The sequence below is a fragment of the Protopterus annectens genome, chromosome 3.part1, assembly GCF_019279795.1.
Source record: "Protopterus annectens isolate FY-2018-M chromosome 3.part1, PAN1.0, whole genome shotgun sequence".
NCBI lineage: Eukaryota > Metazoa > Chordata > Ceratodontiformes > Protopteridae > Protopterus > Protopterus annectens.
Genome location: NC_056732.1, coordinates 1,895,826,667 through 1,895,846,666, shown reverse-complemented (window position 1 = coordinate 1,895,846,666; position 20,000 = coordinate 1,895,826,667). Strand labels below are relative to the sequence as shown.

The following is a 20,000-nucleotide window of genomic DNA, read 5'->3' as shown; positions in this document are numbered from 1 at the left end:
CCCTGAATTCAGATGGAGCCGAAGGTTTCGCCCGATGCTGGATAAGGTGTCTGCTCCAGCCGGAGCCGACAAGGCCACAGTAGACAGGGTGTCGGAACCAATCGGTGCCGAACCCACTACTTTGGAAGCAGATAGATCGGGTTCCAGCCGGAGCCGATCTCGCCCGACGAGCCGGAGCCACCGGAGGAGGCTTGGATACTGTAGCCTGAACCTTTGGTGGCTTAGAAGGTTTACCAGACATTGTTTTAGAGGGAGAACCTTCTGGCTTAAGTAAGCCACGGAGGATCAACTTATTCCTCCGTTCCTGCAGGACTCTCTGGCTAAAAGAGTGACACAAAGCACAGGAGTCCTGCAGGTGCAAAGGCCCCAGGCAGTAAACACAAGAAGTGTGACCGTCTGTCAGAGACATTTTCTGACAGCACGAGTCACACTTCTTGAAGCCTGAGACCTTGCCTTCCTTTGACATATTTCTAAGGAAGAAGTCACACACACACCCCAACAACACACACAATTAATCCCCTAACACACAGACACACAGGTAGGGATTAACCAATGGGGTCTAGGCCTAACTTAACTTTTATACAATTACCAAAGGAATTTAAAAGTTTTGAACTGTAAGGAATAGGGTGGGCTGTAAACACACTACACACTATGAAAGTGGAAACAAGGGGAAATAAATCCCTAACTAAGCTTTTTTTGACAAAAAATTACTTACCTCAGCTGGCAAAGGAGACCTCTTTCGCTAAGCGGCAAAAGAGATCTGAGGTAGTTCCGCCTTGCATCATGGGATATAGGGTTGCCTCGAGCTGGTAAAAGGAGTTCTCAAGCTAAAGCAGTGCAGTCGAATGGAGCCGAGGATCGGCTCCGAACCCATCCAGCAAGAATGAAGGAGAGATTGACAACTTATCACAGGCTTAACGAAGAAAAACTATGGCAAGAAGCAAAGCAGAAGAGCTAACTCTCTTAACTAACAGAATAACTACTTAAACACTAATCGGTAACTTATTAAACAGCCAAAAAACAACTATATTAATGAGTAAGAAAAATTTTCCAGCTTAGCCAGAGCCAAAATGGAAGCACCCGATCAGTTTAGCAGCAAATGAGATCTGGGGAGTTTTACTAGGGCATGATGGGATAGGGATACAGCCACGAGCCAGTGGAAGACCTCGAGCTTTTGTATATGGCTGAGTCGGAACCGATGAATGGTTCTGAACCCAACCAGTGAGGAATGAAGGCAAGATAGGACAACATCACATCATCAGTTTGGGACAAGAATGTGATACAAAAGAATTTGAGCAAGAGGGAGTGCACAAATATTTGGGAATTGATGAAGGATCAACAAAACATGAACAAATGTGAATAAAACTCAGTAAGAAATATTTTAGAAGACTAAAATTAATCCTTAAAACAGTGTTGACATCTAGGAACAAAGTTCAAGCTATAAACCAACTTGCTCTTCCTGCCCTAACTTACAATTTTGGAGTGAATGACTCAACCCAAAACCTGTTGAGCAGAACAAACAGGAAAACAAGGGTGCTTCATGCTCAAATGATTTATAAAAATCAGTGCATACCAAGATTATATGCCGCGGTGGTATGGCGGTAGCGTTGTTACCTCACAGCAAGAGGTTCTCCCGTTCGATTCTCGGCGTGGCTTGGGAGTGCCTTCTGTGTGGAGTCTGCATGTCCTTCCCGCGGTTGGGGTAGTGTTCGAAAGACATGCGTGCATAAATGGGCCTGCCTTCGTTAAAGGTTGGGTGTCGAGCTGGCACATCGGCGTTTCGTAAAAAATCTACTGCCAATCATTAGCGGACCGGAGTTCCGCTGTGGCAACCCCTTACCGGGAAAAAGCCGAAAGACAAAACAAACAAACAAGTGCATACCAAGATTATATATTCTCCATTCCAAAGGAGATATGTGCCCTCCTTGAAACTGATTACATGTATTAATCTGCAATCGTGGGACTGCATACATATCTGCTGACCTCACAAGACCCAAACATAGTGAAAGTTTTGAAACACGGGGAGAATAAATCTAAAATGACTTCCCTGCTTAGTCTAGCAGAAGCATATCAGTGTCAAACAGGAATAGAAATTAAACCAGTAGAAGATAAAAATCAGGTAGCAACTGAATGTGCCAACAAACAAAAGAAAGAATATAAGGTGAAAGATCAGATAAGGTAGGAAATGTGAACAATGCAAAAAATATAGTTCAAGTGTAAAAGATTCCTGGAACAACCCTCATGTTGATCAGGATCGAATGCAGGAATGGTTAAGGAGAGGAGAATTCAAACCAAAAGATGAAAGGTCAATATCGGCATCCCAAGACTGCAAGCCAAAGTGTACGCAGTCCACAAGTCCATTGAACATGTAGGAGAAACAGACAAATGTAGGTTTTGTAAAACAGAATTGGAAACAGTTGCACACCTTGTTTATTTTATTTAACATTTGTTAACCAAGAAAGTCTGATTTGGAATGTAGCCAATTTTCAGCGGAGGGCAAGGGAGAAATGCTCTAGACACATGCTTTTGAACATGGGAGGAACCCAGAGGAAACCCACAAGAACGCAGGGCAGACTTGCAGACCCCATACAGAAGGCACTCCAGCAGAGAATCGAACCGGAGAACCTCTTGGTGTGAGATGACAACGCTACCACTGCGCCGTCCACCGTTGTTGCTGGTTTTGACACACTAATGGCAGAATGACTGTATACTGAAAGGCATAACAATCTGGCAAGACTGTTGCACTGGGGATTATGCAAACATTAGAATATTAAAGTAGCTGAAACACATTGGAAACATGAGTCACAAAGCATCACAGAAACTGATGAAGTCTACATGGGATCACCCATGTTCACCAACAGTTCTAAAGGTAGATGCGAGAAAACCAGATATAGTGGTCCAAAAAAGAAGACAAAAAGTAGCACTGATAATTGAAATCGCTACACCCAGTGACTACAATGTACGGAGAGACACAAAGTCATAAAATATCAGGATTTGCAGGCAGAAACAAGAGCAATGTGGTAGAAAGATACCCAGACAGTTCCAATAGCAGTAGAAGTAACAGGTCTTATAAAAAAAAAAAAGAATCTACAGTCTTATTTAGATATGTTTCCGATACATGCAACTCCATACGAACTGCAGGAGGAGTGGGCACATTATGGCTGCTGTAAAGAACACCTCTGTCTGACATTAAAGATTAAAACAATACTAATTTCATGAGCTTTAATCATACTTTGACTTAGGAATGGGGTCCATTCCTGTCATGGTATTAGAAACACAAAAGATTTGGGGAAATTAAAGAAATGAAGATGAGGCTTGAAAAAGATTTCTCTCGCTATTCAAAGACTGAGGATGTTCATGTTCTGAGAGACAGAATCCAGCCTATATATATATATATATATATATATATATATATATATATATATATATAGGGCACAGGACACTATTTTCTAAGCAGGAGAGCTTTATCGTTCAGAAAATGGCCTCTTGGTCTTTAAACATCCCAAAGAAACCAGAGGACAAAGTAAACCCAGTCACACCTTGGACTGTCACATCTGCCCACAGAAGACATGCATGGGATCAAGCATGTAAAGAGGCTGACCAGGTTTTTGGGGTAACTGAGTACTGACATTCAGGGACACACATGACAAATAGCAGCTTGGGAATTTTAGAGGACAGCAACTAGGTCAGATATTGGCATCAGGCCAGGTTTACCAAATGGGAGGAGTTAGCTTAATGGTTAAGGTCTTTTCCTCACACAAGGCACAAGCTTTGATTCTGACCTCTGATTACTGCCTAGTCTTGTAAGTCTGCAGACTATAGGTTCACAGGTAAATACTAGGCTAACAAAATGTGCTTGCACCGACCCACATGTACATGGGCAGCTCCTATCAGAAGGATAACAGCTGCCTAAAATCTTGTGTCTTAGCTGCAGACACTGATGCAGGAAAATCTGGACTACTGAGGCCTGCTGGGACTGAAGGCAAAAAATATACCACCCAGATATGGGGACGGGGTTGGAGAATTGAGCATCCCCACAATCTATCTCCAAAATGGGAGCTGATAGTCAACCATGCCGGAGCCTCTTTTCATCCACCAAAGTAGGGAACACACAAATTCAAACCTTCATTAGCCAAAAACAAGTATCCACCAAGCTGATTGTAGAAGGCCATATCAAGAAAACAGATCATGACCCCACTGTCTTCTCTCCATTTTCAGTTTTTTAATAAGGTTTGGGCATAAAGGTCTGAGGCATTAGGACGATTCCTCCTGCTGGTCCACACACAGCATTTTAAACACGCACCATTTTCTGAATAACAAGGAAGGCCAAAAGCTTTACCCTATGTCTATTGGTGTCAGAGTAGAACTTCTGTCAGCTATGGCACTGATCTGTGTTGTTTACACCCAAGCAGACAGGAGAGAGGGAGACAGTAAGAGTCGTGGTTTGTTAATGACCATATGCGCATGTGCGCACACACACAGAGGCATCAAGTACAAGACATTTTTTCACAGCAATCAGTCAACTAAGAACCAAACTGTGCAAGCTGCTAAAAAAATAAAAAGCTAACAGGCTCTAGTGCTAAGCAGACTCCCTTGCTATACAATACAGCATCATTGTGCATGCCAACACAACACACACCCCCAAAAAAGGTAGGAACTTGCAAGGAGAAAAATATTATAAAAAACTGCATTGGACAAGAGGATAAACCTATTTGTAAACTGCATAATGTTGAAATGTGAATTTCTTTATACAAAACTATCACTGGCCACAATGTGAATGTTTGTAAGTTTACTTATCACATATTACAGTTTTGCAGTAAATTATTGATCTTAAAAACATACCATCAATTTTGACATCATTCACAAACACTCCAGTCAGGCTCATGTCAACAAGCTTATGCGAGTTGTCTTGTGTTGATCGAATAACACGGGCATGATTTCTTGAAATATAGAAGTTGTTTGGGTTTGAAGAATAAATGAAATAATCCGAAATACCCACGTTCCTTCCAATCAGTGTTGTGGGTCTGAAAAAGCTTTGTAAACACAACAAAATAAGTATAACAAACAAACACAATAAAATTATTAACAAATACTATTACTGCTTAATAAGCTCAGCATACAATGAGCTAGCTAACTTATCCACACTACTGAAGGAATATAGTTAGAGCTTATAGATCATATACAGTTCCAAAGGAGAAAAATCCCTTAATGTTAGCGTCATTCATTTTGTTAATCTGGTTTTGTTTGATCAAGTAAGCACACTGATGCACTCAAATTTTCAGGCACCAAAATTACAAATATTAAAATCAGGTGTACTGAGGCACTGAAACTCTTTATACCTAAAGCACAAGCACTACTCCTTGCAGTTGTTCACAAAGGTTAACATAAGATAACTGAATAATTTCCACATTGACTCTCTATATCACATGTATTCTGCTGAGCGGTAGACTGTGTATATACAATGTTACCTTAAACTAAATGTACCTGTGCATCTTCTATATATATATACATATATATATATATATATATATATATATACATATACATATACATATACACACACACGTTTTTGAAACCCATGCAAATACTCAAATAGCCCTCGATACACAAATATTCACTGTATTAGTTGCTCAATGTCTGAAAGGCAGCTGTGGGATTTTTTTTGTTTTGCTATCCCCAAGCATGGCACAATTCTGAATTTCCAGCTCCTACATTCAAATGCATTAAGTCTCTTTAAGGTGCATAAGACATCAATCACCAAGGTAACAGCACACTCATCCCCATGCACTCCCCAGTCTAACTTATATATATCGAGCATAAGTACCATTTAAAGCAGTTTACTTGCCAAACTTGCAGGATACCTATCAATGCAAGCTGGGCAGAGAGGCAACCCTAATGGTGGGCTCCCTATACAAGTACTAAAATCGATTCCTTCAGGGACTGATGCATCAAAAGCAACTCTGATTTTAACAAAAACAGCACATTTCAAAATATGCTGTTCCAACTTTAGCCTTTTTTTTGGCAGGAGGGTTCACCCCTTGCAACCTCTTGATGACTAGGGGTAGATTCCCACGCCACCCTCCTCATTCCAAAACCGAACTACCTCAAAGTGTGTGCGTGTCTGGGGCAACCACAATTTCACTACCTTAGTAGTATTCACACTTCCAATTCAAAAACTTCAAGGACCTCAAAACTTGAACCCGTAAATACAGGAGAATACTGGACAGAAATGTGCACCTTATGTATTACAGACTGACTACTTCCTCTCCAGCCCATGCATTAACCAAAGTATGCATATTTGCCAGTGTATGCTCATGGTTTTAACGACAGGGACTTCCACGATAGCTGCATAATGATCAATAGCTTAATTTCAGCTTGCCCAGTGTGAAAAATAAAACAAAATTAAGAGACAGTGATATTGTTAGCCTGAATAAAATTCAGTTACTGGCTAGTAAGTATACTGTCAGGATGTCAGCAAAGAAGAATTGAGAACTTGAAAGAATATCAACCAGAAAACATTGGCAGGGAAGAGTCCTGCAGCTATTCAGAAAAAAAGAAGTTAGTGTCAGCTTTGGTACAAGAGGTGGCTTCCAGTAATTTAGAAGAAAAAATAAATCAAATTTACTCAGAGGTAATTAAAATAAACAAAACATTGAAAAATTATATCAACTCAAATAAGAAAAGGTTGGGGAAACAGAAGTTAACTATTCAGACAAACTGATAAGACAGCAAAATTGACAGGATGAAATGAAGAAAAGGCTTGCTGAGTATTGGACTTGTCAAGAATAACGGTTTCAAAAATGGTATAGTAAGAAGGCAGAATGCTTACAGAGAAAACTGGATATATTCTCCTGTACCAAGAAACTGGAAGGAACACACTTAATATTGTGAAAATTCAACTAAGCAACTGGACTGATCTTGCACAACAGGATTTGTTAATTGAAATGGCACATAAGTGTATGCTGAAAATGTGGCCATTTGAAAGCAGCCAAGACCTGTATTAGTAAAGATGAACTCAACAGCCAAAAGAATTGGAATTAATTTTGACAAAACTGTGGCAAAAGGGAAAATTATTAAAGTTTGGAGACAGCAACTTGTTTATGGAAAATGATTATTCACTGTACACCATCAGGGAATGTCAAAAGGCAAGTGTGATATTCAAGCTGTCGTATCCAACTGTCTTTAGAATATTTTTTTTCCTGGAGGATCACTCATTTGAGGAAATAAACATGTGGTGCTGTGGTAGCATTGTCACCTCACAAGACGTTGTCCTGTTCGATTCTCAGCTACAGCGTCTTCTGTGTGGAGGCATGCGTGAATGAGCGTGCCTTCATTGAAGGTTGTGCGTCAGGGCTGTAACTCGGCACGTAAAAATCCACCACCAAACATTAGCGGACCGGAGTTCCGCTGTGGCAACCTCTAACTGGGATAAGCCGAAAGAAACAACAAACAGAAGGGGGCTCTATCTTTCATTCTTCTAACCATATATTTCAGAGATGAAACAAAAGGGAAAAAAGTGCCCAAAGACTTGCAGTTTTAATAAATCTCAGAGACACGTTGCCAGGGAAACATTTTACAATGTTCTAAAGGAAAATGATTGAGAGATCGAAAAAAGCACATAAGCTGACTAGAAGAATCAGGCACAAAAGCTGACTAGAAGAATCAGGAGTACATTAGATAGAACCAGAGTCTGGTGTTAGCAGATGGAGATTAACAGGAAGAAGAGCAGCAACACTGAAATTAATGAATAAATGTGAAACTATAAAGCATCGTCACATTTGTAAAATATGGTTTTGCAAGAGAAAAAGGCCAAGAAAGATTGAGCTTTTGTTGACTTTATTAAAACTGTGGGTAGACTGTAAACCATATACCCAACTTTACAGCATTAATGTTTAGGAGGATACTAAAAGGACAAAAAAGTAATTGGAAAGCAAAACAGTTTTTGAGCTCAATTAGTATTTGTATAAAACATTTCTTGATATAAACTGCATGCCGTATACAGTAAAGATATTTTGTGTAATGTGTAGTAAAGGGTATTTTATATGTGGAGGGAGTTTTTCCTGCAACTGTTTTGTGTGTTAAAGATATTAAAGTAAACAAGCAGAAATATAAGCTTTACAGTACAAGAGAAGCCAGGCTGGACAAAACAGAGTTTAATGTTAATATGCTATGATCTTGGCTGCTAGGGTGGGAGTGAAGGGAAAAATGCAGAAGGTCTGTCTTATTTTAATGTCTAGTTTGATGCTCCTGGCTTAAGCTATAAACAACTGTGTTTTTGTAAGCAAGTAGGCTTGAAAATAAAATAATGAAAGCCATGCAAAATGCTAAGTTTCATACATCTGCAAAGATATTTTTTTCCATTAGCAAATGTTCAGTGGGTGTTAAGTCTGCAGCTGAAGGCCATTTTACATTCGGATTCAATTAATGTTTTTCTTTTTTTAAACATCCTTATTAAATTATCACTGAAGAGAGACAAAAATTAAAAGAAAAGAAAAAACATTTGCACAAGTTTCCTTTTAAATACAACATACATCCCATATATTTTAATTGCTACTATCAGACCAAATTGCTGAATTCCTGCCTACCCTTAAACCTCACTCCTCTACTTCCTGAACATTACAACGCATGTATTGTTCCCTCAATGTCTGTTTACCTCACGTAATTTTCTACTTCCTTTTTCTAAAGACCTTCTTCCAGTTTTTATCTACCTCAATTGATGTACATGTTGATTTGCATTTTCCAGTATTTGCTGTCTTGAAAGCCAACAGAACTAAACTTAAGGCTTTACTATGTCTAATTCAGACCTTATATCCCACCCCAAAAAAATAACTTCATTAATTACAGCCATTTGCTCATCAAATATTTCTGATATAGTCTGTAGGGATTTTTAAAGTCTGCCAACTCATTACACTCCCCAAACATATGCTCCCAGCTAGTTACCTCTTTTTTCTCCATTACACCTTCAATATTTGCTACCTACCCAAGGAAAAATTCTCTGAAGTCTGCATGGCGTAACACTTCCAAGCAAAGATCCTAAACCTTCTTGATTTGGCTGCATACTTGGGAGCCATACAGGTTTCTTCTAGTTATTTTTTTTTTTTTGTAAATTGCTTTTCCAGTCTCTTCTGATCTTTTCAAACCTCCTCGGATTGATTCATATAAATTATGCAGTATTTTATATGCCCCACTACATATCCCTTTTTTAACAGCTGCTTCTGTTCTAGATTCAACTAAAACTTCACCAAAGCATGTCTTTCACTTAAATCCCCCATCCCATTCTCTTTGCCTATACTCTGAAATCAAGCCCTGGTAGGGAAGGCGGTTTTTAGACAGCAATCCAAATGTCCTCTTGGCCCCAATCCTCTCTATTACCTTTCCTACTTGAGTTATTTGCTCCCAATATCCCAGTTCCTTTGCCAAGTTTCACAAGTAAATTCCAAGCCCCTCTTACCTATTTCTGTACCCATAACTGCAGTCATCCCTACTGGTAAAATTCTCTTTCCCCATGCTCATACTGGTTTAAGTTCTTAGAATACTTTGTTACTTTATGAATATAATATTGTGTATTGTAATTATTCTCCTTAAGGATCTGCATTCAAAATACCACTCTTTCTATTTCCTGAACTTCCACCTTGTTCACCATTATCCATTTCCACTATGAATTATAACCTTCTGATTGTGCTAGGTATATGACCCTTAACCATTCAAATTGGGTAAAACCGAACCAACTTGTTTTATTAGAACAATCAAATTTATCTCACTTTGCTCTTGCCCTTTCTTCCTCCTAGATAATAAAAGAATTCAAGGAATCTCTTGTCCACAACGTCTCCTCGGGTTGATAAAGTTATGCCTAACCCATACACTAGACTAAAGAAACACTGAATTGCTTTTATCTTCCTATCCATGGTTTTCACGTTCTCAATTTTTGTATTATCTTTTGTTTAGTCTCTTCCCGCATCTTCTTAGCAGCCATAACAGAAACTTTTTAATCCAAACTCCTAAACGCTTCATATTATTATGCCCTGATAAATATTGGTGTTGCTGAACCAATTTATGTGTGGGTACATAATGTATGGCTACAGCCTTTATCTTCATTAATTTTATATCCCGAAAATACCTGAAACAGTCTCAGAATGTTCCACAACACTAAAAAGTCATTTTCTGGAGTCATCAGGTACAAAATAATATCTGCAAATAGGATCATAGGAAGTTAATAGACTAATGGCCCTAGTGACCTTACAAGCCCAGCCAAGTTCTACCCTTATTTCCATGATCAGCACCAATTGCCCCCCTGTCAAAGAGGAACACACGTGGAACCCCTGGGGTGAATTTACAGCTACCCATCCAATCATCCAGACTGCATTTGAAGAGGGCCAATGAGGTGCTCCGTTTGACATGAAGTGGGAGTCTATTCCAGAGGTGTGGTAACTTCCAGGAGACAAATTTGTCTCTCCAGCAGTTTCTATTAATATGACATACCAGGTTAAGATCTTTAGAGCAAGTAACCCATGCACCATTTGACTTGCAGATATGCAGCATTTCCAATAAAGCAGGGTCAAAGATTGCTTTATATGCAAGGCATAGATCGCCTCCGAGTAGTCTGTACGAAACAGAATAACGTGAGTGATTTCAGATCTGCATACGCCAGAGTGAATTTTCATTGTGAGGAACCTTTGTTGTCTCTCCAATTGCTGCAGGTGCTTGGAAAAGTTCATACCAAAAGGGGCGTTTTATTCAATTATTGGCCTGATGAGGGAAGAGTACAGAGAGGTTATAGCTTTTTTTCTGGATGCAATGAGATGAGCAACATAGAATGCCCTTCTTACCACTGTAGCAACACAATGATCAAAGGAAAAGTTGCTGTCAACCTCTGTGCCCAGGTCTCTCACCTCTGAGTGCGTACTTAGGGTGTTTTTACTGGTGCGGTAGTTAGCAGGAACATTACACTTACGAAAGGGATGGTAATACATTCTTTTGCATTGAGTTTAAGGCTATGACTTTGGCACCAATCATTTCTTTGTGTAAGACCCTCTTGTAGAATGTTGAAATTATTTGGAGATTCTATGACCGCTCCCAGTTTGCGGTAATCAGCAAACTGTCAGCCAGACCTTCAGTTTTAGCTTGCACTTCGGAGAAATAGATACCAAACTTTAGAGGTCCCAGGACTGATTCCTTTGGAACACCACTTGTTACAGGGTCTGCTGTTGGAGGTGGATTCCCCTATTTTGACAATATGGGTTCTAGCACTGAGCCAGTTAAACCCTTATATCGTTAGATGGATCGCCAATACCTTGCTGGGTGAGTGTCAATGATGCCCGAGTGGGGGATAGTGTCAAAAACTCCAGGTAGGCTATATGCACAGATTTCCCCTCATCCAGAGCCTTGGTGACAGTCTCAAAAAAGTCCATCAGGTTTAACATGCACGATCTTCCTTTGACAAATCCAAACTGAGTAGGGTCAAGTTTCTGGTGATTACCTGTATCTCTGTTAAGGTCCATGATGATTTTCTCCATGGTCTTGCAGATAAGGGTCTATATTAGATCACCGAATGCTTAAAAAAGCGAACGGTGATTAATAGACCCCTATGTAAGCAAAAGCTTACAATGTCGAAGTGTCAGAACAGCGATTTTTTTTTCAAAAGGAAAAAAAAAAAGAAGTTATGTCTTACCATAACATTCCATCTGTATTGATCCTCATTCAGTCATTACGCATGGGTATCGGTTCCGACCTCGGAACCGAGCCAGCCATTTTCCAAGCTCGCGTCAGCTACAAACTCTTGAGCTAATCTCATACCCAAAATCCCCCTCTCCCTGTTACCTCAGATTGAGTTTACAAGTCAAAGGAAGGTAGAGGCTACCTCTGGTCAAATTACCTAAGAGAACCGGATGGTGAGATCCACTAGAAGCCGCAGGAGGGGGAAGGAGGGAGGGTCGTAATGACTGAACGAGGATCAACAATACAGATGGAACGTTATGGTAACACAACTTCTTTACCCGATATTGTTAATTCTCATTCATTCCTTAAACTTGGGACAGAGTCCCCACCTACCTCTATTCCTGGGAGGCTCTCATGGAAGGACATTCCTGAGCAACACAGAACCAAAAGATGCTCTTCCCCTGGAGGCCAAATCCAATTTGTAATGATTGATGAAGGTATGAGGCATAGCCCAAGTTGCAGCTGCACAGATGTCATGTAAAGAAGCTCTGGCATGGAAGGCAGCAGAAGTTGCCACCGACCTTGTTGAATGAGCTTTCATGGCAGTAGGCAACGGGATATTACGTTGTGTATAAATGAAGGTCACACAGTCCTTCAACCATCTAGCTAATGTGACCTTAGCAACAGCAGATCCTAATCTAGGTCCAGAATAGGCCAAAAATAACTGGTCAGATTTACAAAAGGACCTAGTCCTGGTCAAGTAAAAAACGGATTTGCCTGTGGATATCTAGGGTATGTAGGCAATTCTCTCCTTGGTTTGAATGATTGGGAAAGAAAACTAGAAATTCAATGGTTTGATTAGACATTTCAGAGATCACTTAGAAATGAAGGATTAGTTCTCAAAAACACTATCTCTATGAAAAATCACGTATGGACTCTTGATACATAAAGCTTGAAGCTCAGAGATACATCTGGCAAAAGTAATGGCGACCAAAAACAAGGTTTTCCATGACAAATGCTTGAAGACGCAAGAAGCTGGTTCGAAGGGTGGCATTGTCAGAGCTTGTAGAAGTAATGATAGATCCCATGGTTGAATAGGTTCTCTAAAAGAACCTATTCAGATGATTCACACCTTTTATGAAGGTCTTGCACAATTTGTGAGACATAAGAGAGGAATCTTGGACACCCTCATGGAAATTAGAAATTGCAGCCAAATGAACTCTAATGGTAGAGGCCGATTGGAAAAGGTCAGCCAGACAGTCTAGTATTATAGACACTGGTGCTGAGAAGGAATACATTTGTTTATCTTTCAGCCAACAGGTAAATCTTTTCCACTTCCTTAGATAAGTAATTCTAGTGGAAGACTTATGAGATGCAATGAAAATGTCATGTACTGGTAAAGAAATATCATTCTGCCTGGCAAGAGAATTGGAGGAGCTTCAGGCTGTTCAAGATGGGATGAATCAGGTTCTGTGGATGTGAGATCAACTCCGAGGTGGGATGGAGAATCCATGGTTGATCTAGTAGGCGAGGCCAAAGGAAGGGGAACCAAATCTGACGAGGCCAATATGGTGCTATGAAGATCACCTTGCTCTTCAACCGACGGGCTTTCTTCAGAAACTGGGGAATGAGGGGAAAAGGTGGGAATGCATAAAGACCCGAGGGCCAATCGTGGACTAGAGCATTCCTGGGTGACTGTCCCGGAGGGGGAATCAGGACGAAGTAGTTGCTGCATTTGTAGTTGGTCAGGGATGCAAAGAGGTCACAGCAAGGATGGCCCCAGCGGTGGAAGATCTCCACCGCTATCAAGAGATTCAGGGACCACTCGTGAGGTTGTAGAATGCACCTGCTGAGTCTGTCTGCTATCACGTTGGAACTCCCGGGAATGTGCGTTGCTAGAAGAAAACTGTTGGTAGCCATCGCCCATTGCCATATCCTGATGGCCTCTCGACAAAGGGGATAAGATTTGGTTCCACCTTGCTTGTTGATGTACCAGACCACCGGCATGTTGTCCGAATCGCAATCATCCCAGACGGCAGCAGGGGATGGAATGCTTGCAACGCCAGAAGCACCGCCCTCATCTCTAGAAGATTTATATGCAGATGGGCCTCCAGTTCGGACCAAGTGCCTCGGACTGTCTGCCCCTGACATAGCCACCCCACCCCATCAGGGAGACGTCCATGGTCACTGTGGCCTTGGGTTGCTGGGTGGAGAAGGGGCGAGACCATTGTGACAGATTGTGTGTCATCCACCAATCCTGTTTGCACCTGTGGGTTACTCTAATCTTGGCTGAAAGAGGATACTGAAAATGATACCATCGGGTGAGCAGTAGCCATTGTTGATGCCTCATATGAAACCTGACCAGGGGGACAATGGTGATGGAGGCTGCCATGGAACCCAACAGCTGTAGAACAGAGTGAGCTGTGGATTTCTCCCTTGAAAGGATTGGAATCAGTTGTTGCTTTATCCTTAAAATTCTGTGCTCTGGAATGGCAGCTCTGCAGTTCTTTGTATCCAAGATAACCCCTATAAATTCTGTTGACTGGATTGGATTTTTTCCAGTTTATGGTTATGCCTAGCCTTTGTGCAGCGAGGAGAGAGTATGCCAGGGCTTCTTCCAGTAGATGTCTGGTGGGGGCTGAAATGAGCCAGTCGTCTAGGTATGGAAACACCTGGAATCCTTGAAGTTGCAAGTGAGCTGTGACGACTGCCATGCACTTTGTGAACAATCTGGGGGCTGTAGAGAGTCCGAAGGGCAGTACTCTGAACTGGTAGTGACTGGCTCCCGCAGGGAAACGCAGAAATTTTCTTGAAGGCCTGTCCACGAAAGTGCAGAAATCTTCTTGATGGCCCGTCCACGTTTATGTGGTAGTACGCATCTTGAAGATCTATCGAGCACATCCAATCGTCTTTTTCCAAAAGCAGGAGGATAGACTGTATTGTGACCATCCAGTATTTTTGTACTCACAAACTTGTTTAATACACTGAGATCCAAAATTGGTCTCCAGTCCCCGGTTTTCTTTGGCACCAAAAATAATCTTTAGTAGAATCCGGATCCTATCTGGTCTGGAAGGACTATATGGATGACTCTCTTAGCAGCTTTTCTATTTCTAGTGCTGCTTCTTCCCTTTGACTGGGTGGAACGTCGGGAAGGTTTTTTGAAGGGACAGGACAAATATCAAAAGGGATAGGACTTCCATTTTCTTTAAAACCTCTTCTCCCTTATTAGCAAACAGAGTATCATGCTGTAAGGGGGCATTCAACAACTTAGCTTTAACATGATCAGGCAGATTTTGCTCCTTGAGCCAGGCATGCCTTCTAATCACAGATCCAGTAACTGCGGCCCTGCAAGAGGCCTCCAAGGAATCAAAACCACATTGCAAAGTATGCTTTCCAACCTGTTCTGCTGAATGCAATAATTCCTGTAATTCTTTATTTTCCACACAATCAGAAATAATCATTTTCTGTTTCAGTAAGCCCATAACATGCTGTTCATATTTAAGCATATAAAACTGGCAGTTTAAGGCCCTAATTGCAAAGGTTGCAGACGTATAAACCTTCTTTCCCCATCTATCCAGTGCCCTGGAATCCTCTATCAGAGGGAGTAGGATTTTTGGCTGTAGAGGCCTTTACACCTTTGGGACCCTGTGAAATAGTCTCAGGATCAGTAGCAGGATTTTTGAATAGAAATTTCTGGGAGTCAGGAACCCTGTAACATCTGTCTGGCTTACTAGGAGCCACAAGTAGAGAATCAGGAGCCATGCTTGATTCCAAAAACACATCAATGTCTAACACAGGAGGTATTGCCAAAAGTCTATGCTGAGGAAGAAGGAAATCCCTAAGCCTCTTTCTTGATTCTGAGAAGTCCTGACTCACGCACTGAAAATGTTCCCTTAAAGTATGCAAAGTTTCTCCAAAAGAGTAATCCTCAGGAGGAGATGCAGATGGGATGGATTCTTCTGCATCAGAATCCTCATAGGGTGGAATACAAAATTCCTGATCAGAAGAGGAATCTGAAGAAATGGAAACCTAATCTGAAGATTCATAATCAGTGCCTTGCCTAGGCCTCTTAAGCAGGGGGGAGAAAGGGGAGGGTTGGGAACCCCTGATCAAGGTAATTAAGTCCTCAGCCATTTTGATCATCTGTTTTTTAGGCATTTGGGCCTGAGCACGTGGCTCATGCGTCGTTTTTTTTAGACAGGTTTTGATCTTGTTTTAGAGGCTGGCGTCTGTTTAATATAAAAATGCTGAGGCCTGAAAACACCCTCAGAAGCCGCTGCCTGCTCAGCTCCGGACCCATCCAAGGGAGAGACATCCACTGGCTCAATACTCTGAGAATCTCGCGGCATACCAGACTCCGAATGGGTCTCGGTAGAGGCCTGCGACTCAAAAGTAGTGGGTATCAGGGGCTGCGAAAGCACCTCACTGAACACCGGCGACTGGCTTAGAAGCTTTGTCGGTTTTGGACCTCGACAGTCTGTCTCTTTCTTTGTGCTTTTTGTGAACTCCGGTAGTCTGATTGCTAACCGACGACATTTCAGGATAATTAAATCTTGAGCCAAAATATTTAGAAGCAAAAATATACAGACGCTTAATAGTGCATTGGTTTAAATCTAGCACAAAACCGACAGCAAGGTACGTTATGATCTGGGCCTAGGCAAGGAATACAGTACAAATGAAAATATTTATGAGGTAACTGCATTACTTGTGGGAAGCAAATATTAACTTTTACTGACATCGGTAAGGAGCAAGAAAAAGTTTTCCCAGCAGGGTACTTAGCTTTAGTTTGAAGACTTTGGTTCTGAAACTCGAATGCGAAAATTTCAGGAGTCGGCCGACCGGCACTTGCGAACTGCTTCTGCTTCGGGCACCGCGCGGCAAGAAAGACTGAATAAAATGGCATCGCTGCATGTTTTATACCCCTGACAACCTGACGTCATGGAAGAGGAGACAGCAACCGACGCAGGACCCAAGACTTTATTATTCAGGCCAACTCAGGGCAACCTGCCAGCAGATTACCCAAATGTAATGACTGCAATAGTGAAACACGAAGAACATCCTCTGGTTATAATCCTTTGTACCCAAGAATCTGTGGTGATGGCCAGCCAGGCAGAAGGGTACAAGGAGAAACGACCCCTAACCACCACCAGAGGAAAGTAGTTGGGCCGCTCTTCAGGAGCGCTGGTAGGATTGACCAGGGAAAAAGTCCCTGGAACCCTGGTTACACGGACCCCCTCTGCCCCGAAAGGAGCATCTTCCCTGTGAGTTTCCCCCTCTGCCTCTAGGGGAGAACTCTGCCTATGTGTCATGGAAAGGACCCTAAGATTTCTTGAACCATATCTTCCCACTCTTTTGGTTTTGGGAGAAAGCACGTTGAGGGGGAGAATAACAGACACCTACGGCGGAAAGGGTCTTACCGTCCTGTTCACATCTGGCCAGTGTGTTTTTAAGTTTGGGTCCAAACAACGAAGAGGTCTCAATGGGAGCGTTAAGGAAGCCTTAAAGGGTTCCGCAAAATTGCACAAGCGCATCCAGGCGTGTCGTCTCAAGACCGCAGCTGAACCCGCCGCTCTAGTTGCTCCTTCTGATGCGTGAGATATCAGTCGCATAGAGAAGTTAGATACTGACTCAATGGTGGCCAGCTGAGAGGCCACTGTCACGGACTTGACACTGCACCAGCCAAGGTTTCAGACAGCTCGGAAATCAGATCCCTTTGAAGCCTGGTAAAGTGTGCCATATAATTCAGGGACCTGATCGTAAAGGTCGCTGATGCGAAGGTGCGCTTCCCCTATCCTGTCCAGGGCCCGGGACACTGTTAGGCGGATGGACAGTCTGGCTTTCTTCTTCTGCCAGATCCTTTTTTGTTGCGGCCGCCACCACCAGAGCATCCGTAGGAAGACCATTTGACCAATGGGGATCCGTAGCAGGAGGGAACAAAATCTTATCTGGCCGCCGGGGAATAGCCTTGACGGTGTCAGGAGCCTTCCACGCACGCTGCACGATGAGCCGGACAAGTTCATCGGCAGGTGGAGTAACCCAGGTAGGGGGCCGGGTGCGAAAAGCCTGCAGGAACACAGACTCCTCAGAGGTCAGATTAGAGGGCCGCCAGTCACCTCTCTGTTTAAGAATTTTGAGGATATCACCAAAGGATTCCTCAGAGGGCGACTGTGGGGATCCTTCCCCCTCAAAGTCTTCACTATATCTGCACCGAGGGGCTCCTCTGTTCAGACTATTACTACTACTGTGTCAGCACAGACTGCTCAGTCGGCGCAGACTTTGACCACGTCATCTCAGACATCTTACTCTGAACCGATGCCTCAGTTGTTGGCTCCACTTTTATCGGTTCCGGCTTTGGTACTGACAACCACTTCGGCACTGATCCTTCTGTCACTGCAAACTGTGACCATGGTACTGATGGGGACCAGCTGGGGACGAAGGCAAAGACTTGGCCTTAGTAGGAACACCCAAAATTTTCTTATGGGCTCTAGGAGGGTTAAGGCCTCTAACCCAGAAATAGCGCCTGAAAAGGGAGATTTAAGAAGTCCCTTCAGCAACAACTTGCTTTTCCCTTTCTAACAAGGTTCTGTTAGAAAACTTTTCACAGATAATACAGGGCGGGTCAACAGATACATGGGATGCCCCCAAACAATAAACACACAGAGTGTGCACCAGATGTAGGTAATTTGTGCCACAATCAGAACACCTTTTAAAACTCTGACTACCTTTCTTATCTGCCATGACAGAAAAAAGGGATAGTAGAAAGGGTACCAGCAATGGTACAAAAGAATACCCGAAGGTATGAAAAAGGGAAGATTACCAACGATGGTAGGGGAGAAATACCTCACGGTAAAAAGTGTAGAGAAAAGAGAAGAAAAACTCAAGAAAATATGAGAGGCGATCTCTGCCTAACATACATAGCTTTGTCAAACCCAGAGCTGGACATGCTCCACTTAAAGAAATCTCAATCCCTCCAAGCTACACGCTCTAGGGACCTAAACCTTGTCACCACAATAAAGAGAACATGCTGGAGGGATAGATTCCTGTCCCAGAGACTTCCCATACTCTGGAACAGACTACCTATCTATGTCAAACAGAGCTCCTCATTAGCACTCAAAGAAAAATCTTGATGACTGGATGGGTAATAGGAAATTCACCCCGGGGATCACTTCTGTGGTTCTGCTTGACAGGGGCACAGGAAAATAATTTTCTTGGGTGGCGAAAGCCAGGGTACCTTTTTGGCTAGGTTTGTATAGGCCCTAGGGCCAATAGCCTAGCACCTACCTATGAACTTATATGGTCGCTAGATGTGATAGGGTAAGAGACAATGAAATAGAAACTTTTCTGACAGAAAAAGTTACATAAAATGACTATTCTGACAACAAATAACTATACTTGGCTCAAGAGAAGCAGCCTGACATGACCGAATGGCAACGCAGCAAACTAAATCTGAGGTAACAGGGACAGGGGGATTATGGGTAAGTTTAGCTTGAGAGTTTATAGCGGACACTAGCTTGGAAAATGGCCGGCTCGGTTCAGAAGTCGGAACAGACACCCATGTGCAAGGAAAGAACGAGGATTAACTATATCAGATTCACTGTTCCAACAAAAAAAAGAAATAAAAAAAAAAGTTCAAACAATACATTAATGGGGGGGCTTTGCCCCCCACCCCCATCCCCCTACTTAAATATGCCAACTCCGAGAATGCACTATAGTGCCGAAAATGGCAAAGTACCAAAGCGGCCAAGTGAATTATTTCCCAGGGAAAGAATTCGCTTAACAGCCGCTTCGATATTTTGCGTTTTCAGCCTTTTATGTTAGACCAAGATGCATTCGAATGAATGCGTCTTCAGTCTTGTAATATAAACAGTACAGTTTTGTACCTACCATAAATGTAGATGTTCGAGTGTATTCACTGTTGCAGTCATTACACTTGGGTTATCCTGCTGGCAGGCTACCCGCAGTCGCAGTCGGCCAGAGTTCCAAAGTCTAGGTCCGGCGTCGGTTGCTGTCACCTCTTCCCTGACGTCAGTGCGCCAGGGGTATAAAAGATGCAACCGACGCCATTTTCTTCAGTTTTTCTTGCCCCAGATGTCAGGTGCCCCCAGGTAGGAAGGCTGAAAAAATAAAAATATGCCAAAAAGCATGCATGTACTAATTATAAACATTTCCTTCATCTACAAGCAAATAGGTTGTATAGAGTTGACAAGTACAGAAAAGTCCCAGCAATGAAAAGGGGGATGGTGGGTGGGTAACCTGGACTGCAACAGTGAATACACTAACATCTACATTTATGACAAGTTTTTCAGGAAAAGTCCAACAGGGGGGAATGGGGGTTAGGAGGAAAA

The 20,000-nt window shown here is 42.3% G+C and overlaps 1 protein-coding gene across 1 annotated transcript in view; it reads right to left on the bottom strand.

The window, feature by feature from the left end:
• Positions 1-20,000, bottom strand: part of LOC122797951 — a 209,002-nt gene that overhangs the window by 154,280 nt on the left and 34,722 nt on the right. The window contains exon 2 of the mRNA XM_044066472.1: positions 4,843-5,033. Within this exon, the coding sequence (XP_043922407.1) occupies positions 4,843-5,033 (191 nt within the window). The remainder of the gene's footprint in view (positions 1-4,842; positions 5,034-20,000) is intronic.